General features: G+C 39.3%; 1 protein-coding gene across 1 annotated transcript in view; it reads left to right on the forward strand.

The window, feature by feature from the left end:
- The first annotated feature begins 3,032 nt into the window (after positions 1 to 3,032).
- Positions 3,033 to 24,739, forward strand: part of ogfrl1 (opioid growth factor receptor-like 1) — a 120,356-nt gene continuing 98,649 nt past the window's right edge. Inside the window, exon 1 of the mRNA XM_028820397.2 lies at positions 3,033 to 3,485. Coding sequence (XP_028676230.2) covers positions 3,333 to 3,485 — 153 coding nt within the window. The 5' untranslated portion in view covers positions 3,033 to 3,332. The remainder of the gene's footprint in view (positions 3,486 to 24,739) is intronic.

The raw sequence follows: 24,739 nt of genomic DNA on the forward strand, positions 1-24,739 counted from the left end.
TCAGACTGTCCAATATACATATGCATGCATAGCAACTCTCCTTGTCCGCTATGTGGGAATTTGATTTTCTTCCATGAAGGATGACCATTTAAGGAATGAGATGTTGTAACGATCAGGTTCCAATCAGGGATGTGCAATTAGATTCTGCATTTTTAAAGGTGTACATGTTTATTAGTCCATATTGCAACACTGAGCCATCGATTTCAGAAATGTACAGCTCTGGAGAGGGTTTTCAAAGTCTCAGTTTTCAGAGTTTAAAAAAATGTTGGGATAGTGTGGATGAAAAGCAAAAATGGGGAGTAATGTCTGTATCTTTAAATGAAAAGGTAGAAGTGTGGACGCAGCTTTTTGTTCACATCAGTTTTATTATAAATAGTCCATTCAGTTGAGCAGTAAATGTAGGTGTTAACCCATCCATCCATTTTCCAACCTGCTGAATCCAAACACAGGGTCACGGGGGTCTGCTGGAGCCAATCCCAGCCAACATAGGGCACAAGGCAGGAACCAATCCCGGGCAGGGTGCCAGCCCACCACAGAGGTGTTAACCTCCAGTACTTAATTTTATTGCATGCAAGCTTACATAATAAATATGTTAACTGATAATTCCTTTGAAGGCATTTTGTGTTTAACATACTACACATGCATTTTTAGGATTTGGGTGGCATAGCTATTGGTGCTGCTGCCTCAGAAATACAGGAGACTGGGTTCAAATGTCCATATAAAGTTTGCACTTTCTCTTCATGTCTACGAGGGTTTTCTTTACATACTTGAAAGATGTACCGGTCATGTAAACTGGTGAGTCGAAATGTGTCTTTTATTAGTGAGTGTGCCTGTCTGTGCCCTCCAATGTGCTGAAGCTCCACCCATGGTCTGTTTGTACGTAGCAACTGATCCTGTCAGGAAAGGCTTCAGCCCCCCATATCTTTGATCTGGACTGAGTGGCTTTGACAGTGTTTGGATGTTCAGTGCGTTTAAAAACTGTACACCCCCTTGGAAGTTATCATATTTTAGTTATACAGCACTGAATCACAATGGATGTAATTTGACATTTTTTTACAGTACGTTGCTCAACAGAAAAAGACTCTTTAATGTCAACTTTTGGGGTGCCATATTGAGCCATATGAATACTTATGCAATGAGCTAGTTTATGTTTTATATTTGTATTTAATTCAGACCACTTACAGATTGAACAACAACTTTTATTTCTATAGCACATTTTCACACACATGTTGTAGCTCAAAGTGCTTTATTAGATTTCAAAGGAATAGTTACCAGAAAAGAAGAATAAAATCAAATAAGAATAATAATGAATAAACAACATATGTACAAAAATCAATAAATACTTACATAAAATAGATATATAATTGATTAAAAAGCACAGTTCTTACACATAGAATACTTTTTTAAGTCTCTGAAGATGAGTCTGATGATAAGATAAGATAGCCGGTGAGGACAGAAAAAAAAATGTAAAAACTCCAGATCAGCTGGAAAAAAAATAAAATTTGCAGAGGTCCTTAGGTCAAAAGACCACCCAGCCCCCACCTGGGCAGTCAACGTAACGTAAATGATCTTAAGTAGTTGCTTGTTTTTTAGGCTTTGTCCAAAAGGGTCTCATGGAAAGTTGGGGTATCTGCTTTTGTTCAAACATCACAGTGGCACCGTGCTTTGATCAGAAAAAAAAAAAAAAAACAGAAAAAGACAGCAAAGGTGAGATTACAGCGGATTGCAGATCCATGAAAAATGTGACAATTCTATGCATGTATAGTCTATTAGGAGAAGAGCTAAAATGTAGTTATGAAAAAGATAAATGATACGTTTTTAGGAGTTTTTTTTTAAATGTTCCACACTGTTTGTCTGGTGTATCTCTACTGGTAAAGTATAGCAGATTTTAGGTGAATAACAGCAAAAGGCTGCCTTACCACTTATTTTATGCTTAGCTCTTGAAATTATAAGCAGACCACCATTAGAAGATCTAAGATTATGACTTGGAATGTAGGGGGACAGACATTCCAAAATATAGAAAGGAGAAAGATTATTCTAATCCTTATCTAACCCTAATTTCTAACCCTATTCACTACCCTAAGCCTAACCCCTAACCCTATTAGGTTAGTATTTTAGTCAATTCTAAAGGACATGGGGTAATAATGTATAACGATGCTAGGACCAGTGAGATGTACTCAGATGTTCTTTATCTCGTTAAGATTCTTGATACTGCATTTTAAACTTCAACCGACTGATGTCTTTCTTAGGTAGTAGGAGTGAATTACCGTAATCAAGTAGACAAAAAACAAAAGCGTGAATTGACTTCTGAGCATCTTGCAGTGCTGTAAGCAGTCTAACTTTTGCAATGTTCTTTAAATGGGAAAATACACTCCTAGTTATTTGGTTAATGTGTGATTTAAAGTAAGATCAGCGTCTATGATTACACAAAAAAATCTTTACTTCTGCCTTGACATTTAATGCTAAAGGTTCAAGTTTATTTCTAAGAACCTTATTGTTTACAATTATACCAACAACTAAGATTTCAGTTTTTTTCCTTATTTAATTTACTACACATCCATTCAGAAATACAAGTACTGGATAAGAGAGCCCTGAGCATCATTAGATAAGCAAAACTACATGGACATTAAAGAGCCTTTGTCCTGTTAATCAATGTCAGAAGCCTGATTTAATGTTGAAGAACAATAAAATCTAAAAACTTCCAAGGGGGGTTAATACTTTATAGACACTTTATGGATGCATATTTGGATTTTTACATATTATTCGAGAATTTGACTATTGTCTGGGTAAACATCAGGGCATCAATTTTTTGTCAAAGAATGGGTGTTATGAGTCTGACAACTTACATTGTCTAATTGAAATAATTGCAAATACAATAATCTAGCCACTCGCTCAAAGTCTTTTAATCACTTTTTCTTTAAAAAAAGCAAGCCAGCCTCCGCTATAATAACCTGAGATATGAGTTAAATATAGAAAATCTAAAGCAAAATACCGCCAATATAACATTTTGGTGTTCTTAATGATCACTGACCTCTGTTTATTTCCATTTTATTGCTTACAACTACGACCCAGTCAGTGAAGTACGACGCCACTTGCCGCCGCCGCCTCCGCGAGTATTTTCGGACTAATGTGCACAGAAGGGGGAGTGCTATGCATGGGCACGTGCGGCGGTGCTTCCTGTCAGAAATCGCTCGGTCTCTGCCATTATCGCTTTTTGCTTCTTCTGCTTTTTTTTTTGGCCGAGGGAGGGGGCGGGACGGAGCGACATGCCGATCCGCTAGCATGCTGAAGGAAGGACGCGGCGAGTTCTGAACCGGGAGGAGGGCTTTTAAATGGGAAATCTGCTGAGCAGCTGGAAGTACAGGGAGCCCAGCACTGTGGAGGAATGTGACTCGACCTGGGAGAGCGACTCGGAAAGTGACGACCCGCAGGCAGCAGGCGACATCAGCCCCGCCGACGAGGAAGAAGCGCCCACTCCGCAGCTGGTGAGTAAAAGGTGGGCGGGCGAGGAGGGCTAGGAATAGTGTCCGGACGGGCAGGACATGGTGGATGCTTATAGTTGCTTCAGCCGGGAAGCTCTCGGCCGCTGGGATGTAGTGAGGTCAGGTGTCATCGGTTTAGGTCGCCTGTTTGGTGCAGTTATATCAGGTCAGTCTGGCGAATCAACGTTGTGCCGCCTGAGGTGTACCTGTGGCCTGGGGGTGCACGCCCGCTCCGCGTCCACGGAACTGTGCGCGCGACCCCAATACCTGGCGCCGCCGGAGTGCTAATTCGCCCCATTCAATATTGCTCTTAATTGTATTAAGCAGAGACAATCGATTGAGGCAAAAAAACAAATGGACAAAGTACTATGGGTTCTCACAGTCTGGCATGTGGCATTTAGACCGAGAGTGGGCGTGGCTTCATCCTTTCACGCTGCCGGACTTTAACTTGTATAGCGCCTTTACGAAGCATACCATCACAAAGTAGCGTCCAGGGCGCGGAAGAACATTACAAAAGTTATGACGAAAACAGGCCATTCAGCCCCGCAAGCTCGTCCATCCTACTCTCCTAGATTGTCCAAAGTAATAAGCGTGTGTTTTGAAGGTCCTTACAGTGCTGCTCTCTAGCACACCGCTTAGTTATTTTTCTGCGTGTCAGTGGTTCTTTCTGTGAAGAAATTTCAAAGTGACAAGATAAAATGAGCAATTCAAGACGTGATCATGCATGACAAGCAAATGGTAGATCATATTAAAGTTAAGTAAGTGAATAAAATAAACATAAAAGTGCCATAATTAGCTCACAGCTCCAAATATTTGGCTCTATTTTATAATAGCAGGCTCTGTTGTAGGAATGGAGCTGGACAGTTTGACATTCGTGGCAGAGCGACGGGCGCTCAGCAGGCTCCTATCAATTATGGAGAATCCACTGCATCCACTAAACAGTGTCATCACCAGACAGAGGAGCAGCTCCAGCGACAGACTGCTGTCACTGTCCTGCACCACTAACAGACCGAGGAGATCGTTCCTCCCCAAAACTATGCGACTCTTCAATTCCACCGGGGGTGGGGGGTTAAACGGTAACATTATTCAAAGTTATTGTCTGTTTTTACCTGCATTTTTATTACTCTTTAATATTGTTTTTGGTATCAGTATGCTGCTGCTGGAGTATGTGAATTTCCCCCTGGGATTAATAAATCTATCTATCTATCTATCTATCTATCTATCTATCTATCTATCTATCTATCTATCTATCTATCTATCTATCTATCTTTAGTCACATATCAGACATAATCCATTTGGAGCTTGCATGTTCTCCACATGCTTTGTGGGTTTTCTTCCACAGTTTAGGTTAGTTGGCCCATAATGAGTGTGTTTTCTGCTTTGTAAACTACGCTGCCAGGGAAGGCTTTGGTACCCAGCAGCAAACTTGTATTAGCAGTGCAAGATGAATGACAAAATGTGCACAAGAAGACATTAACTACCAACAATTTTTGATATACAGCACAAGAAGTTAGTTCCAAAGAGTCACATCAGTATCCATCCATTTTCTAAACCTGCTTTATCCAGGATATGCCACGAGGAAGCTGGGGCCTAGCCCAACAAGCACAGGGTGCAAGGCAGAAACATTTCCTAGACATAAACACAGGTCCCAGTTACGCTCACCAATCCAACTAAGAAGCGTGTCTTTGGATTGTGGGAAGAAACCAGAGCACCTGGAGGGAACCCACGCAGATGTGGGGAGAACATGCAGACTGTAAGCAGGTAGGACCCAGGAAGTGAACCCTGGTCTCCTTAATGCGAGGCAGTGGCAGTACCACTGTGTCACCGTGTCACCTCACGTTAGTAGATCAGATTTAAATTGCATAAGAGTAAAGGATCAATTCAGACCTTAACAGAGACTTAAAGAAAGACCCAGGAGAAAATTTTTATAAAATTAGACTTTTAACTAAACAAGTGCTTATTGATAGGTGCATTTCAAAACTTAGAAGTAGTTAAAAGAGCCACGATTAGAATCCTCAAGTTTGCTGACGATACCACTGTAATAGGTCTGATCAGCGAGGACGATTAGATGGCCTACAGACTCCTGACTGGCAGAATGGTCAGGACAACAACCTCACCCTCAACGTTAGCAAAACTAAGGAGATGATTGTGGATTTCCGCAAACAGGCAACAGAGCACAGCGCCATCTACATCGGAGGTGAGGCTGTGGAGCAGGTCAGCAGCTTTAGGTTCCTTGGAGTCACCCTCACTAATGACATTAAAGGGTCAAGTCGCACTGCGGCAGTAGTCAAGAAAGCCCAACAATGCCTCTACTTCCTCAAGAGACTGAGTAAGTCCCCCACAACCCTGTGCAGATTGTACAGGTGTACTGTGGAATCCATCCTGACAGGATGCATCACATCCTGGTACAGCAACTGCTCAGTTCAGGACTGCAGAGCTCTGCAGCGTGTGGTGAATACAGCACAGCAGATCACGGCAACACAGCTCCCTGCGATCCATGGCATCCACACTACATGCTGTCTCAGTAAAGTGAACCGTATCAGGCGGGACCCCAGCTACCCTGCACTGTCACTTTTCACCCTCCTCCCATCTGGGAAGCGACTAAAGTCCATTCGGACGTGATCCTCCAGGTTCAGGAACAGTTTCTACCCAACTGCAATCAGACTCATGAACAATCAGTAACCTTGTGTCACCTCCACTGCTACCTGCACATATACTTCTGCCACTGTCTCTATTTATTCCTAGGATTCTGGTTTTATTTATATACTTATTTATATTCATTTATTTATTGTGTGTTTTTTTTTGTCTATGTTCACTGTCTGCGGGGGCACATGCAAGCAAGCATTTCATTGTACATGGTACTTGTACTTCTACAATAAAGAATTGAATTGTTTAGTAGTGAGGACAGGTGATGAGGAGTGTAAAGTTTCCCCTTTTGTTAGTAGCACCGTATAGACCAGGAGTGGGCAAACAGTTTTTGTGGTGGGCCGAATTGTAAATAATGAGTAAAAGTGGGCTGCTAAATTCTCTAGGTGTGCCTGTGAACTCTGGCAATCTAGCAAATGTGTTAATGACAAACATTAGCTTTAAAATTACATTCTCCAAGAAATGGTTTAATTACACTGGTCTCCTCAAAAACCTCCCACGTCAAAACATCAACATACTTTACAGATTTTGGTGTTCTGACAGGCTACTACACTTACACCAACTAACTCCTGCTTTATCTGTTTAAGATCACCTCACCAAGGCTGGAATATTTAATATTTTTTGAGGACACAGGCTTCAGGCCATAGTTTGTCCATCCATGGCATAGCAAGTACAGTTGAGTGAGTTAAGGGGTGAATTGTTTGTTACATTTGATTTGAATCGGGTCTCTGACAGAAGTATTGTGAAGCCGTTTGAATCCAGTTATTAGGTAGTGAGGGAAGCAGCAGCCTTGCACTCTTTTTTTTTCATTTCAGATGTAATTCTGAGATAATTATGATGCAGAATTGATCCTTTTGTAATTCAGCTGCCTGTGGTTAGCTCTCTGCCTGGTGTCATAATGTGGCATTTCTTACACTGAATGTTTCCTTTTGGTCACCTCTTTCAAAACATGCTAACAATGTGGTTTTGAGCTCATTGTAATAAAATAGCACTTAGCCGGTAGCACTCACAATTCAGACAGTTTTAATTGTTGTGTCTGTGGAAAAATGTTGCCAGCAATTGCAAAGAGCAGCCCTGTATTTTGGAAGGTTTGTTTTTTCACAATCTGTTGTCTTTGCCCCAAAAAGTTGCTGCATTAAATGGAACTGTATCTAATAACTTTATTAACAATAAAAACAAAATAAAAAACTGTCAAATGTAACATTGGTCCAAATATGAAATACATGTCTTCAATCTTACATAAGAACATCAACTTTCAAGCGGATAATATTTCTGCATATTCCTTCATATCTTGATTTTGTGTACACATTAAGCTACCCATACAATATTTTAAAAACATAACCTTTATTTTAAAATTGCTGAACATATAAAGTATGGAGCCCCGTGGGTGTTAAGCAAAAAAAAAAAGAAAATCTGTTCAATGAATTACGTAACTTGTTAAAAACAGATTATTTTTATTTTTTTCCCCGACACTTATTTCAGAAGTACAGAGCCATGTTCCATATTAATTCGTACAAAAAAATTATTATTATTTTTCCCCTTTTCATCCAGTTCTTATTAAGGAGCCCTGTATGGTTTTCCTGGTATTCAGTTCAGGGAACTGAAAGTGAACTGTAAAGTGTGTGTTAAAATCAATGAACTGGAAGGGGAACTAGTTGGAAGACCAACACGGTTGACACGGTTCTTTTGAGGAGTCCTGAAATGAAATTTAAAAACTAGAGAAGTTTCAAGAATGAATTTATGGAATTTTCTATGAGGATGTGATACTCCAGAGTTAGTGGTGGAAACATTATTAGAAAAAAAGGAAATTTTAAACTGTAGTCTATAATTGCACAGAACAGCATAGAATAAAGTGAAACTATTGGCTGGGTATACTTTCTGGTTCTGGTTCACTAAGCTGCATACCAGGAAAAATAAATAGCTACTGAAATAAGAAAAAAATAAAAATAATCTGTTTGAACAAATTACATAATTTATTTTGAATTATCTACCAATTCATTCAAATGTATTATGAATGGATTTTTTTTTTTGCCTGACACTTATGGGGCTCTGTAGTAAAGCCATATTTACAGGATTATTAATAAGACTGGGTTTGGTAAGGACTTGGGAGTGGAGGTGGTGGAGTAGAATGATGGTTGGTGCTGTAGGTTAGGGTGGTATTTTCCAAAATGGTTTCACACATTCATGTTCCTTTTCATCTCCATCATTTATTTAAAAACAATTTTTTTAAAGTTTTTATAAGATGTTCAAAATACTATTATAGAAATGAGCAATGCTGTAAGTTCCAAAGTTTACCTCTTTTTGTTTAGTAACAACATATTTAAGGCATATGTTGCTTTACTCATTGTAAACTAATGATAAAGATGCCTTAATTTTACAATTTAGTTAATAAAATAAGAAATGCTACATCTTTAGGCATCAGGCATAACCCACTTGAATAAAACTTTAACACTGTTTAAATTCTTGGATGCTGTTAAATCTTTACAAAGAAAATAATTAAAAAAGATCTGCTGGCCCAGATGTCCGTCCAACTGAATTTGTTAAAAATTCTGTGCCAAATCAGGTCATTGATTGTTAACTATATTCATCAAAGCCATGGAGGAAATGGTCCTACCAAATACTCTCTACCAGATTCTCATCCTTTGGACTAGATTCCGTGCCAAACACTGATGTTCTTACATCAATGGACTTAAAAAACAAAATGTAGAAAGAACTACTGTATCTTCTTTTATTTTCCGAGAAAGGCAGAAGACAATCAGTATCAAAATCTTCCGTGTATTGTCAGCATAATCTCTCTCTTTTTCTCTCTCTGTTTCTCTATATACATATATATATATATATATATATATATATATATTATATACAGTATATATATAAAATCCAATGTCTGTCTATCTATATGTCTGTCTGCTTTTCACGAGAGAACTACATAACAGGTTTAGATCGGGTTGTTTTCAATAATTTGCTTGAACATTCCGGTTGATTTTGCAACTTCTCTCATTGTGCTAAGAATCATAGTTCACTTGCAGGAGTGATTTATTTATGCTAATCCGAGACTGAGGCTGCGGGCCGAGGGGAATGTGAAGCGTCACGTCAGGAGTGGGGAATTGGTCTTCCTCTGCGTTTTGGAGTGTAACTTGCCTCCGCTTACCTTGCGGTACTTTTTTGTTTGTTGATTTTTAAAATTTGTCCTATTTCAATACTACGCGGGTGGAACGGCTAGTACTGTATATACCTCAGCAATCGAGGCTCATGACATAATATCATCTTTAATGCACATAAAGCCTTTGATAATGTCAAATACTTTTTCACCACAGTATCTTATGACCCATTATATCTGCATAAATTAAACTGCTATACTCCAGTCTGGAAGTTTCAGTTCATTTAAATAAATAAAATTCATTTCAATAGAATGTGATCCTGATTTTATTTTGTTACTTTGAGTGATAGCTTCAACATTTACCTATGTACACTACCAGAGATTTTGGGCATTATAAGGAATAGAGTTAAAGAGGAGGCATCTCCTTTATGCAGATGACTTGACTCTTTATATTTCTGTTTCATACTCGTCACTTGTGTTTGCACTAAATCTACCTGAGGATTTATTCAGAGCTCAGATTTCAAGATCCATTTGAACAAGACCATTTGAACAGTCTTATTTAACTATCTCATATCAGTTCATATAATTAGAAACCTTAATTAGTAGCAGCATTGTCACATGTATAGAGTAAAGTAAAATTTTTATTACACCACAGATTAAAGACCTATTAACAATTTAACATTAGGAAAAGGTTGGAATGTGTTAAACAAGACCTTATTATCAGCTAGACATGCCTTTATCTCACATTAGCAAGGATAATTAATTTTGTTAAATAAAGAATTGGAGGCAGTTGTAACCTCATTCACTTGGAACACAAAAAGACCCAGGATAAAAGAATGAAGAATTCTCAACGTTCAGTCCTCAGGGCCCCCTGTTGCTGCAGGTTTTTGTTCCAACAAGTTTCTCAATCAGTCAGTCATTGTTAACTTAATTGATCACATTCTTTGATCAGCTGACCCATTTTTTCCTTTTATTTTGCATTTAGAAATATGCAGCAGTGTCAGAATGATCCTTATAGGAAATTAAGACATTTTATGTTTTTTTGTATCATATTTTATGTTTGTTTTTCTGTTTTTTAATACACTTTTTCTGTGGCATTTGCTCTCTTAATTGTATCTGAGTGCCAACAATTAATGATGAGCAGAGCAGACACCAGTGACTCAGAAAAGAGCAGCTATATCAGTGTTACTTACTTGTGTGCTTATTAGTAAATAATCATCTAAATAACCACCACATTAAAAAAAATTAAAAGGAAAAATAAGTACATTCTTACCAGTCTAACACATATATATGTTTTCTTCAGGATGTCAAGATTTAGGAATGTCCTCTAATCTGAGCTTATTCAGATTAAATCTTTGCATGTATATTAGACAGCTTTTGCATTATAGTAAACCCTTATCCATAATATCTCTCTTTGAGGTAACACCCGATAGGAACATATCTGCTTAAGCTGATATCACATTACGCGACTTCTAGTCATTGGGTATGTCAGACTTGCGGAGTGTAGCTGCCGATCTTGTCACTGGAGTTTGCGTCAGTTTACATGACTAAAATATCATGTCAGATTTAGTGACTGCATACCAAATTTCCAGCAAAGTCATGTTCAGCCTTTTTTGTGACAGCCAATAATGTGCTGACTGTACAAAGGGTTAACAGGCACAGGAAATTCAGCTGCAAAATCTGCCCTTTTTTTCCGTTTGGTAAAACATGAGACATCACACAGATGAATCTCTTTGCTGTTTGCGAGGTCCAGAACACCCATGTTCCTTAGTCCTCTATGCTGCAGCCCACCACTGCAACTTAAGAAATAATCAAACCTGTTTGTTTTTTTGGGACAAGTCGCAAGAGAGATAAATACATGAAGTTGAATCTTTTTTAAAAATAAAAAAGAATTTTTAAAAGAAAAAAATAAGTAGTAGAGTATATACAGTACTATAAAAATACAATGTACTTGTATCTGTCAAAACCATCAGAATTTTTAGTTATGCCATCATACGGATTTTTGGCCATACCCTCTACTCCTAGTGTGAAAGCTTTGATCTGTTTTCTGTAGATTTAGGCGTTTTAGCCATTCCTGATTAAAATTTGATGACTTTTGGAATGATGTCTGTGTTTGTCAAGATGTGAGTCTATGGACACAATAATCAAAGATGAATCTAATCAAATGAAACCTGGAACAGTTCTTAGATTTTTAAAATGCTAGACATCTATTGCTTTTCATTAAAATTGCTTCAGTGGTTTTTCTTTACAGAGATAACGAGTTTTTTTTTTTTTTTGCATGTATGTGCCTTAACAGCCACATAGTCAGGCAGATATACTATGTATTTTTTGACAAGATGTAATTCTTCTGTTTCAACCCACATAAAAAAATGTAAGCCTACAATAGCTTTATGCAAAAGTTATGTGCTGAACACACCTCAGTGTTTCTTTTTTATAATAGTTACAAGGGAGGCAAGCCCCCCTGGCACCTTCGGTGCCCAACCCCCAGTTGCGGCCAGTCTGCCACTGGCGTTGTGAAGAGGGGTGCTGAACACACTTCAAGGAGACGCAGTTGCTCCTCTGAAACCCTCTCTTAAACAGTGATACAGTAGGAAACAAATACATTTGTTTTTTTTTTACCTCCTGTTTGTTCGATCAGCTGCTGGCTTGCTGCTGCTGCCGTGCCTCATGATCTTCATCTCATGCATCGGTTCGAACATTTAAAAGCCTGTACAGCAGCTGTCCTAATCTTTGTGTTTTATTTCCAGCCCCGGGCGTGGTTAAATCTCTTGGCACTCTTGGTTCAGTCTCGTCTTGCGGGACGTGAGTTCTTGATATTTTTTAGTTTATAATTTAAAAATGGAATAAGAATCTGAAAATCTAACAACATCACATTAAAGTTCGATACATTCTGAAAAGAATGATACCAAACTTATATACAGTGATCCCTCGCTATATTGCGCTTTGCCTTTCGCGGCTTCACTCTATCGCGGATTTTATATGTAAGCATATTTAAATATATATCGCAGATTTTTTGCTGGTTCACGGATTTCTGAGGACAATGGGTCTTTTAATTTCTGGTACATGCTTCCTCAGTTGGTTTGCCCAGTTGATTTCATACAAGGGACGCTATTGGCAGATGGCTGAGAAGCTACCCAACTTACTTTTCTCTGTCTCTCTTGCGCTGACTTTCTCTGATCCTGACGTAGGGGGTGTGAGCAGGGGGGCTGTTCGCACACCTAGACGATACGGACGCTCGTCTAAAAATGCTGAAAGATTATCTTCACGTTGCTACTTTCTGTGTGCAGCTGCTTCCTGAAACAACATGCTGCACGGTGCTTCACATACTTAAAAGCTCAAAGGGCACGTATTGATTTTTCACTGTTTTGTTTTTCTCTCTCTCTCTCTCTCTCTCTCACCCTGCTCCTGACGGAGGGGGTGTGAGCTGCCGCCTTCAACAGCTTTGTACCGGCGGTGCTTCGCATACTTAAAAGCCAAACAGCCCTATTGATTTGTTTGCTTTCCTCTCTGTTTCTGACAGCCTGTGCTCCTGACGCGCACTCCTTTGAAGAGGAAGATATGTTTGCATTCTTTTAATTGTGAGACAGAACTGTCATCTCTGTCTTGTCATGGAGCACAGTTTAAACTTTTGAAAAAGAGACAAATGTTTGTTTGCAGTGTTTGAATAACGTTCCTGTCTCTCTACAACCTCCTGTGTTTCTGCGCAAATCTGTGACCCAAGCATGACAATATAAAAATAACCATATAAACATATGGCTTCTACTTCGCGGATTTTCTTATTTCGCGGGTGGCTCTGGAACGCAACCCCCGTGATGGAGGAGGGATTACTGTATTGTGATATTTGCCCGGACACCACCAGTCTGAAACCACATCTTTATCAAGATACTGCCGGCCATATCCGTGGCTGAGCCGACCTCGATCCTCACGGGAACAGCGACCACTGGTAAGTCCACAGCGCTCGGGTCTCTTTCGACGATTACAATCCCCATCGGGTGGGAGATGTCGCTACGACGAACCTCTTGCGGCCCCTGGGTGATCCGCGAGCCGTCCGCAGTACGTGTGCAGGCCGCATCCACGCGGCGCGTGTGTGTGGTGGACTGAGGTGCCGGGCAGCTCACAAAATATTTGTTTAACGGGTCCCCTGCCTTGGAACAGGCGGGAAGTCCCTATTCGGGCGCCATTGTGATATTTGCCCGGACACCACCAGTCTGAGACCACATCTTTATCAAGATACTTTTATTTTCTTCTCCCCACAACAACACTACTCAGTCCCGCACAACTCACAACGTGCTTCTAGCCCCAGTCTCCCTTCTCATGGGCCTTCTCTCTCCTTGTCCCTGGGCCACCTGCACTCTCTCTCCAGGAGCTTCGTCCTACTTCTGCTCCCGACTCCAGCTCTCTGACAGGAGGGAGGCGGCCCCCTTTATCCTCACCCGGATGAGCTCCAGGTGTTCTACCTGACGTCACGTCCTGGTGTGGCAGAAGCATCAGGAGAGCACCCGGAAGCATTCCAGGTGACCCTGGAAGGATCGTCCTCCATGGGTGTGGCGGAAGTGAATAAGTCCCGGGCTCCATGAGGCTCGGGGCACCCCCTGGCGGTGACCAGAGGCCCCAACGGTCTTGAGCCTCCCTGCTCCCCTTCCGTGGGCCTCTTCTACTCCAGGGCGGTTGTCCCCTCGTGGCCCGGAGGATAAATAAGCCATGACCCAGTCCTTCCAGGCGTCCTGGCCAGGTCTGACCCCCAGCTGCGTACCACAAATTGTAAGTTTTAAAATAAGCCCAATTTAAAGCATGACAAAAAAATCACATTAAAACGTCACATAAAATCATTGCACAAAATTGTTGCACTTTTAGGCTTAGGAATTCTTATATAGAGAGTAGATAAAATGTTTTCAGTAAATACACAGTAGTAAATAGTAGTATTTGTAAGTAAAAAGAAAACTTTTTTGTAAGTTAAACAGTATTAATGGTCTTTACAAGAAATGTATAATTTATGTAAGTTCCTAGTGCTCATTCATTGTAGCAAGAACAAAGTATAAAACATGTACAGGAAGGGAAGTTTCACATGTACAGTATGCTACTTTGCATTTCCATAAATAACCAGGAATCTCCCTTAATTAAGCCAGTTAAACACTAAATCAGAGACAGTGTGCTTCATTGTTGAAGAAATACACATTTTTTAATATCTTAAAACATTTTAAAATGTTACATTTTATATACAGCAACAAACAGAACTATAATAATTACCTAGAGATCACAATGTGTAATAGTGTTCTATACCATGGGTTGCCAACTCTGGTCCTGGGGGACCACCGTGGCTGCAGGTTTTCATTCTGACCCGTTTTTTTTAATGAGTGCCCTGTTTGTGCTGCTAATTAACTTCTTGTTAATTCATTTTAATTGACTTCTCTTTTAAGATTTGTTCCCCTGAATTTCTTCATTGTTCTTCTGAATTGCTTCATTTCTTTTCTTAAATGGCACCCAAACAGAAATGAAATGTGAAGTGAGGGAGATAACAGAAGACCAACTAAGTCAGGACTTTAAACTCCAATCAATTTAAGTTGCTTAATTAGGCGCTGATTCTTGTTGTTAAGTAAACCCGTTCTTTAATTCTGTGGCTTGTTGCTGCTCTCGTGGTGCATTAGCAGACATTTCTGAAATTGTTGATTTTTCTCTTTTCTAAGAGCACTGGTAAAATGTTTTCTGGACCTGAGCAGATTGACATTCCTGAGACCTTCATCTTTCTTTATTTTCAGATATTGTATGATGGACACCAGTTGTTTTGGCGCATTTTGTATCTCGTTATTGTTTGGCTGCTAATTAAGGGGCCTGAGTCTTCAAGAGCAGGTCAAGTAAAATGAATTCACAAGAAGTTAATTAGCAGCAAAAACAGGTCAATCATTAAGAAAAGGGTCAGAGTGAAAACCTGCAGCCATGGTGGTTCTCCAGGACTGGAGTTGGCGACCCTGTTCAATATCATTTATGCTCATATTAACAATTAACTCTCTCTCTCTCTGCTGCACATCTGAATTTAAACACCAACTCTGTATTTCACAACCTAATAGTCCTTTAGAATCAGTTCAGCTTTAGATATTGTAGAACAGGACAATGTATTGTTTTAGATTAGATGAGAGAAACTTTTAATCCCAAGGGAAAATTCAGATACATACAACGGCAGAAACATGAATACATAGTCACAGGACAGGTAATACATCCAGTCAATCAATTGAAAAATAAATATATAAAAAATAAATAAATAAAAATAAAGTTAACAAGTACATTGGGTAGAATAATCAAATTGCCTGATAGCAGTAGGCAGAAAAGACCCCAACAGGCACAATTTAGCACGCCGTGGCAGATAAGCCTGTAATAAAAGTTCTCCAAGACAGTGCCTCCTGGAGGGGATGGAGGGGATTTTTCATGATGGTGTCCAATTTTGCCACCATCCTGTTTTCCACAACAGCTTTCAGTGTGTCCAGGGTTTGCCCTGTGATGGAGCAGGCTTTCCTGGTTTGTTTAGGCGTTGTGCTTCTTTTGAGCTAAGGTTTCAAACCCCAGGAGACTGCAGGGTAGAACACCACAGTGGCTACTATGGACTGGTAGAACATTTCCAGCAGCTCACCACACACATCAAAAGACTTGATTCTCTTAGCAAATCGCGATCAGTGAAGCAGGCTTTCCAAAGCTCCAAACATTGGTTTTATTACATAATGCTGATACGGTTGATGTTTGGACAGTTTCTGCTCTTAGTTCCAGTTCTAGTGTTTTGGCACAACAATCCAGGGAAAAAAGACCCTGCTTTGTTAGTGACCATAGGTAGGAATAATAAAAAGGAGTCACATTGAAGATAGATGTTATTCTAAAGCTGAGTGTAACTTCTGCAGTTCGGTTGCATTGTGGTTTCAAACCCATAATAATGTACATTCAAAAGACTTAAATGAGGTTGCTTGCCAAAATTGCTTCTGGTAATGTCATTTTTAAATTTTCAAACACAAGCAGTTTGCATTCGCACGATCACATCAATAATATCCTTTGCTTCTTCATTGTCTGCTTCACCATTTAAGCTGTGTAGGCTAACTCTTGTAGCATTTTTTTTATTTATTTGTTATTTATAGGCTACCATTTGAAATCAGGTCAGGTCAGGGCATGTTGAGTGCATTGCAGTGGTACAGCTCATTTCCACAGCTACCACATGACGAAACAGCTCAGGATCCTGGTTGGGAACCATCAATGCTGGAAATAACTATCTATTTTCTGCAATTAGGTGTTATGTGGGCATCCCCTTGGCCCGGTCCCACCGCTCAGGTCCTTAACAATGAGGATTCTGTGAGCCGGATCACCCTCAAGGAATCGCGCTACATGGCTGTAGTGCTGTAACTGACGTTTCATCCCAGTGCAGGTAATGTGCCTCATTCGAGACTCTGTGAGTAACCACTCGTTTAACACCAAGTCAAACCAGGGGTCCCCACAATTCTCAGTAGAGACACAGAACCAAAGGTGTCCAGTCTTCGCCTCAGGTCACTTGATAGTATCCTTGTCTCGCGACCATATAGAAAAACAAGAAGCACCAGGACTCTAAAGACTTGGGCCTTCGTCCTTTTGCATAGATATCGGGAGTGCCACACACCCCTTTCCAGCAACTTCATGACCCCCCCATGTTCTCCCAATTTGTCTACTGACTTAATGGGAAGAGTCACCAGAGACATGAATGTTGCTGCTGAGGTAAGTAAATCCCTCAACAAGGTCGACATTCTCTCCGCAGACAGACACACTGCCAATGGCTGTGCCCAAGAAGTCTTTAGAGGCTTTTTGCAATGAAGTGTTTATTTGAAAATTTGCACTGTTTATATAATAAAATGGCACTTTTAATGTAAAAATTTATTTAAACCATATGTTAAATTAAAAAATTGATAGCAACACTATCTTATACTAATATCCCCCAGACTACGGCAGTATAATCATTTACTGTCAGTATTTATTTTTGAGATGTAGAGAGGCCTTTGCCATATGATTGTCCTCTTGTGGAAGCACACTTTGATTACAGAAGTGATAACTCCACTGCCTCAGTGGCAAAACGACTGGCGTGCTAGCAGTTCATCGTCAGTAAGTCTGAACATGTATTAATTGAAATGAGAGGCTGTTAGGAACTTAGTGCACTGGAGGATGAAATGATCAACAGACTATGCAGTCTCCCTCATTGAAACGCTGCATTTGTGTGGGGCTGGGTAGCCAACACTCCAGTCACAAAAACGGAAAAGAAACACAAAGAAACAGGAGGCTGAGAGCTCAAAGCAACAAAATGGCTACAGACCAAGAAATGAACGTTTCTAATTATAAGATGATTTAATTAAAACATTAAAATGATGTTTTCAGATGGCAGAATTACAGTTAATTGTATATTTCATCACTAGGCAATTTCCTTTTGCTCAAGCCAAGGCACTGTGCACATTTAGCACCTTTTGTTCTCCACATAAGCACAGAGCCGACACAGCCTCAGAAAACATTCAGGATCCTTAAGGAGAATCATGTCGCCATTTGCAGTGTCTCAAAAGAGCGCGTGATTTTGCTTGTTTATGTGAGAGGTTGATTAAAACTGATTTTAAAATCTTACTGAAACAAAGGTGTGTTTTAATTGAAAAACTGTTACAGAGCTTAAAATCTCATTTACAACATTAGTAGGTTGCTGGGAGCTGGCTTACTTAGAAGTAATAAACAGCATATTAAATGGACGTTGCTATATGTTCTAAAAATACTCACTGAAAATGTACACTTGTGATATCAGACTTTTAAGTACTGAACTTTGGCTCCAGTTACAGTAATTACCATTGATATTTTTTTACATGAGTGGAATATGGAATTAACTCTGGAGGGGAGTTTCTTTGTATCTTTTATGAAGAATACAAATGCAGTACTCTTTGATATGAATGGAAATTGTCAGGTACACAATTATATATCCCATTAGAGACATTCTGTTAGAAAAAGAATATAAAGAATTATACGTTTTGGTTTATCAGTTTTATGTTTCAACACCTTACTAGTTAACGGAATTCTCCACTCCTAAAATGATTTTTTGTTTAAATGTTACCACACTTCATAGTAATGGCCAAGAAAAATGTTTAATGTTTTGTTATCATGCAGAATGAATTTAAATATTTATCATGTAATGGAACCTAATGGTTACTAATGCCAGACAACAACAAACAGCGTCCATGGTAAAAAGAAGAACAATTTTCATGTTACTCGTGTCATATAATGTCCATTACCCAGTCGATTGCTCAAAATGTACAAAAAGCATGCATTTTTGGCTAAAATATTATTTTTGTTTATATCCGGAGAAAGCAGCATGCTTCATGAACAGTACAACACATTCCCATAAGTCTGAGCTTTTAAATTGAAGACAGGGCTCTTAACCAATGAATGAGGGAGAGAGGTGGGTCTTCAATTCAGATGCTCATTTGCATGTGTGTGCATTCCTTCCTCGCTCACTAGAGCGTTTTCCAGAAATGGCTTATTTAAATATATTTTAATAAAAATAAATGTTTTATGTGTTGTGAGCAAACACGTTGATGACTTTGCTTGCGGATTATGCAACATGAATAATGTGAAAGTTTTTCATGAACGTTTTGATTTTGTTTGCTTTTGTCCTGCATAGGTCACAAACTTTGCCCATTGAGTCATAAACTTTATTATTTCCTTTCTGCTTAAAAACATGAGATTACATTTTTTTCTCAGCCGTCACCAATAAAGCACATGGCATAAGAAACACTGAATCAAAATGCCGTGTTTGGGTGGAGAATTCTTTTAAGCATGTGTTGTACATGGTCCAAAAGGCCTCAAAAAGGTCATGTTAAATGATCATTGTTGTCTTGTGAGAGATTTGAGTAATTTTTGAGAAGAATTTATTTTGCGAATTTGACCAGTACAGATTATTTAGTGGTGCAGCCCTTTCATTTTCTTCAATCCACCTTACAAATATTGTAAGCCTGCTCCTATTCAGAGGAGCTGTCTGATACTGTGAGAATTCACAAGAAAAGATGAGAGAACAGGAACAGAGCTTCATATGCTAATATTTGTAGAAAGTTAATTATCTTCACCTTTTGTTTGCTGGTCTTGGGACCTTCCCCAGTTCCTACTCTCTGTTCCTCTTACCCCAGCTCCCCAGCCCCTAAATATTTTGGTTGTTTTTTATTAATGCAGATGAAAAAGAGCAAGCTTTAAATTTGAAGAAAATTGATTTCTTGTTTAACACCTTCAATTGACAGATAATACTAAAATGAAAGCAATTTGTGAGTGGGAGTTAAGGTCGTAAGTGCCAAGAATAAGTGGTTCCTCCACATACCTAGGATTTAAGTTTCTGAAAACTGTCAATTTCTGCATAAATCAGAACTGCACACGTAAATGCAAGACACCCATGTGTATACAGTACCTTATAAATATTTATAAAAACTCATACACCTTTTTAATTAGTTATATTTAAACTAAACCTGGTGTTCAGTTAACTTCATTTGAATGAGATATTACAGAGCACACTAGCACACTTATAGTATATAAAGCTGAATAGATGTGGCATACTGGATTCTCTTATTCGCCCAGTAACTCTGGGGTATTGCCATGCATTCATGCAGTTTTACTTACAATATGTCTATCTCTTTTAGGGAACTGTTGTCAATTAATTATTGAACCTGAATATGTAACAAGATTAAATACATAGCATCTCCCTGCCCTGTTCTGAGCCAAGGCAAGGTATAAAACAGTTACGCATGTTCACAGCTCAGACAATTTTCTTTATCTATGCAGTGATCATATAAGTAAAAATAAGTTCAGCACTGTGAAAACTCAGGACTGATTTAAACCTTAAACATAGAATATTTGTTTGTCAACAACAGTTTTGGTGTAAAATCACATTATGCAGGCATGTAAAAAAGTAAGTACACGCCATGAAATGTTTATCTTTTTTAACATATGACACATACCAAGATTTGATCTTCATTTAAACACTATCTATACATCAAGGTGCTATAATATAATAAATGTCATGCCACATTTACATTATGTAGTCCATTGTGTAATTTAAATAAACATAAATGCAAATTTCACATGTGGAAAAATAAGTCCATCTCAACATTTCCCACTACCTCAAACAGTTAGAATCCAGTGCACATGATTAGAACATCATTAGAGAGGATCTTGTCTGACGCTGCGTTATTTCAACCTTAGACATTTAGTTTGGGTTACACTTTGTTGTTGAAGTGTGTTTTATCTTCATGCCAAGATGCAAAGAGCTCTCTGAGTACCGCAGAAACAATGTTCTAATTGCTTAAGAGTCTGTTTCAGGATTTAGAAAGATCTCCAAACAACTGGAAAACAACCATTCCACTGTCCAGAAGATCATCTACAAGGTGAGAAGATGTCAAACAACTACCAGCTTGTCTAGGCCAGGCCACTCCAGCAAGTTCAGCCCAAGTGCAGAATGCAAGATGCTGGAAGAAGTTTCAAAGTACCCCAGAATTTTGTTACAGAACCTATAAGTAGCTTTTGTCACTGTTGATGTCAAAGTGCATGAGCCTACCATTAGAAAAAGGCTACACAAATGAGATGTACATGGAAGTGTGCCAGGCAGAAAACCTTTGTTGTCCCCAAAGAATACCAGGACAAGACAAAAGTTTGCCTATTAACCTAAGCAAAGTGTTCTGGAAAGGCAAGGGAAAAGATTGAGTTATTTGTCCACAATACTAGAAGTCATGTTTGGAGAAAACCTAAGACTGCATTTGACCAGAAGAGCCTAATGCAACTAGAAAGCACTGTGGTGGAAATGTTCTGGTTTGAGGAAGCTTTGCTGCATCAGGACCTGGGCAGCTCACCTTCACTGCTTCTACTATGAATTGGTGCTTGAGGACAATGTGAGACCATCTGTCAGAAGATTGAAGCTCATGTGAAAGTGGGCCTTACAATATGACAATGACCTTAAACATACCAGCAAAACCACCAAGGAATACCTGCAAAGAAAGAATGGTCAAGTCAAAGCCTGGAAATTAATCCCATTGAGATACTGGTTGTTGGAGAGGAGGGGCTATGCATGGAAGAAGCCCCTCAAACAAAGAATTCTGCATGGAGGGGTAGGAAAAACCTTCTCCCAGTCAATGTCAGAGATGATTAGACCGTTACAAAAAACTGAACTTGAGGGAACAACACCAACTAGGGGTGGACTTTTTCCACAGACTGAATAAAGAAAAATATAAATTACTGCAAAGTCAAATATTCAAATTTAATTATGTCACCCTTACCTAAAGATGCTGTGTAATTAAGATCAAGTTTTGATACAGTATGTACGTTAAAAAAGAAAAAACATTTAATAGGGTGGGCGCTTACTTTTTCACATGACTGTTAATATTTTACTCTGGCCTGTCAGTGTATAGTCTTTCCGTTCACTTGCTGTTCAGACAAAAACTCATCTTTCACAGCTTGGTCTGCTTTAGACGCCGCTACACAGTATTTCTTTCTTTATAATGTTCAAATGTCCACAGAAGGGCTCGGCAACCCTGACCTTAATCTCTCCGAGTTTTGATTTTCTGGGTCTATGAATTTCCTGCAGCTTATTCTCTCCTCATCTTATCTGCCTGGAGCTTTTTTTTTTTCTTTTCCTCTCCTCTGTTTCCTTTTGGCTTTTACAATATTTATTTTTCGGCATTAATAATTTCATTGCTATTTTGCAATTTCACTATCTGTCCGAGGCTCAGAACAACCCAATATAAAGAGAGCAACTATATATTAAAAATGAAGTGAACCAATATTTAATACAGTACTTTTTGCAAAGTAATTGCAATGCCATTTTTACGAGCTTAAGGAGGACATTTTTAATTAAGGAAATAAGCTTAACGTTAGAGCTGAAGGTTGGCACCTGTCCTCAGTAATGTGGCCACACTTTATAAGAGGTCATGTGTGGTACGTTTGTTGGACATGCAAAAAAAGTCACTGTATCTATTTATGTGACAATACCACTACTAACACAACATAGCATAATTTAGACTCTCAGGCTCACTTAATCCGATTCTGGGTTACAGGGCATTGGAGCCGATCCCAACAGTACTGGGCATAAAGCAGAAGACAGGCCTGGGTATGGTGACAGTCTGCTCACACTCACACTCATGCACATTCATCCTAAAAGTTCATTGTGTCCAGCTTAGCACCAAAAAACGACGGAAAGAGATGTGCCGGACATTACTTACACATTATTACTGTTACCCTGGGACTTCCTATATATGACTGCAATGTTGTGAAAAGCAACAAGAATCTTGTGCAAAAATAAGAGTCCCACATCCCCAAAGCTGAACTGCCAATTCTAAATAGGCAGAGTATGAGTGTGGCTGTGGGCATGAGTGGGAGCTGCAGTGGACAGGTTCAGTAAAGTGAAACCTCTCCATGGTTCACTTTCAATTTGATTTCATTCAGTTAATTTTTGTATAGTGCTCTTCACGGAGTGCAGACATACAATGCTGTGACAAGTTCACAGGTACTTACAAATACAAACTTTACAAATTACTAATGTAACCACTGAGGGGCGCCTCAGAGCCCTGAACATCAGACACAACTCCCACAGGCACAGACCCAGGATAAAATAAAGTTTATTTTTATTTTATGACAGTACCTTTAACTGGCTTTTCTCAGTCCAGCACAATACAATATGCGCTTTCAGTCTCCTTTCCTTCTCCCTTGTGAGGGTCATCCTCTTCCTTCCAACTGTGACCTCCTTTTATTTTGGACCCAGGAGTGCTTCTAGTACCACGACATTGGACAATGGAAGCACATCTAGGTCACATGGAAGCCGCGCACAGTAGGGAGGTCCTCTCCCTAGTGGCCCCCAAGGACCCTGACAGGGTTGCCCTTCCGAAACACAAGTCCCAGACAAAACTGGGAGCAAGCCTGAGGAACACTGCCACCTCATGTACAGAGGGATGAACTGTTCTTGATAAATCATTGTAGCCCAGTCCATCCATTATTCTTTCACCCTTACTCGGATATGAATTGAGGACCTCCTTGGCTGGGTTATGCCTCCACACTGTCCTCCAGGCAAGGAGTATCCCTCCAGTCCAGTCGAGATACCAGTCCACCCTTTATGGCAGTCACACTATTTGCATAATATATACAGATAAAGACAAACATTTGTTTTTACAAAGTGGTTTGAAACTGCTTAACGTAAATTAAACCCAGCAGGATTTGTCCATTAATTCATCGTTCAGCTGTGGTTGGTCCCATTCTGCACCTTATGCTGTTCTCTAGCCCTCTGAGACCCTAAATTTGATTAAACAGGTTTGACAATACTACGTTTCATTTTACTATTTATAAATTTGTTTGACAGTTTGTGGTTATAAATAGGGGTTTGCTAAATCAAAATGAACTAAATTAAAGATGGTAGCTTTGCTAGATACAATCCAAATTTAATCAGAACTCCTCTCACTGGCTTGCTGTTTTTCTTGTCATGGCAGTGTTATCATGTTTTGACAGTGCAAGTCCTGCTTACTGTTACGATGCTTATTCCAGAATTTGAAGCAATTTATGGTATGTGCACTGTTTATGTAAATGTCATCCACATATTGGGACAAAGAGAAGCAAGTCATTTACAACAATGCAGAAGAAATCATTGGACTCAATGAAGATCCCGGTCTGCTTGAGCAGTAGCTTTAGGAAGCCTCACACCTATTTTGTCTTGGTGGAAACTCCACATTGTAACATTGTGAGTAGCGTGTTAACATGGCGTCTGGTGGCGAACTAAGAGGCCCTGGTAATACATCTGTTTAGACTGAGAAGTGCTGGTATAGCAGGCTGGCGACGACGTGGCCAATTCAGTCACTGAAACAGCACCGCCACATATTTTTTTTCTCTTTTCAGCAGAGTGTGCTTTATATAGCAATAGAGAGTACAGAACCTGGCTGATAACTTTTTCAAGTAGGAGAAACCAACTTCATGTCCTAATATAAAAAAAAAAACCTACAGCAAAAAATTGTCACTTTAATCAAATTATATGAAACAATTAAAACCTAGATAGATGCTTCTATGTGTAATATGGTTCTTTTGGTACATATTGTTACTATTGTCATGCATTTGTAGACCAGAAAGGTCAAATTTTCTTCATGTTGTTTTATATACTCTCAGATAAAATGTTTAAAGTTCACCTTAATTAGGTGTTAGTTATTTGATTATACAGGAATACAAGCCCCCAAACACTACCCATTGAGGCTTCAGCTGTGCTGGGATGCATGTGCAGTTCCTCCCCGTAGCTGAATTCGGACTCCGATGATTTCAAAATACAGCAGATAATCTGACACAGGCATTTAGCTTTTATAAATTTAAGGAAACTGATATATATATATTTATTTTTGCAATGTCTGATGCTGGCTGTCGGCACCTTTCATCCAAGTGTATCTGAAAGTGCACTTTGGGAAACGTATTTTAGTGTTGAACGCAGTACAAGTTTGTGTATTAAAGTGGTGACTGATTTCTCTTTACCCCAAGC

The sequence above is a fragment of the Erpetoichthys calabaricus genome, chromosome 15 (assembly GCF_900747795.2).
Source record: "Erpetoichthys calabaricus chromosome 15, fErpCal1.3, whole genome shotgun sequence".
Taxonomy (NCBI): domain Eukaryota; kingdom Metazoa; phylum Chordata; class Cladistia; order Polypteriformes; family Polypteridae; genus Erpetoichthys; species Erpetoichthys calabaricus.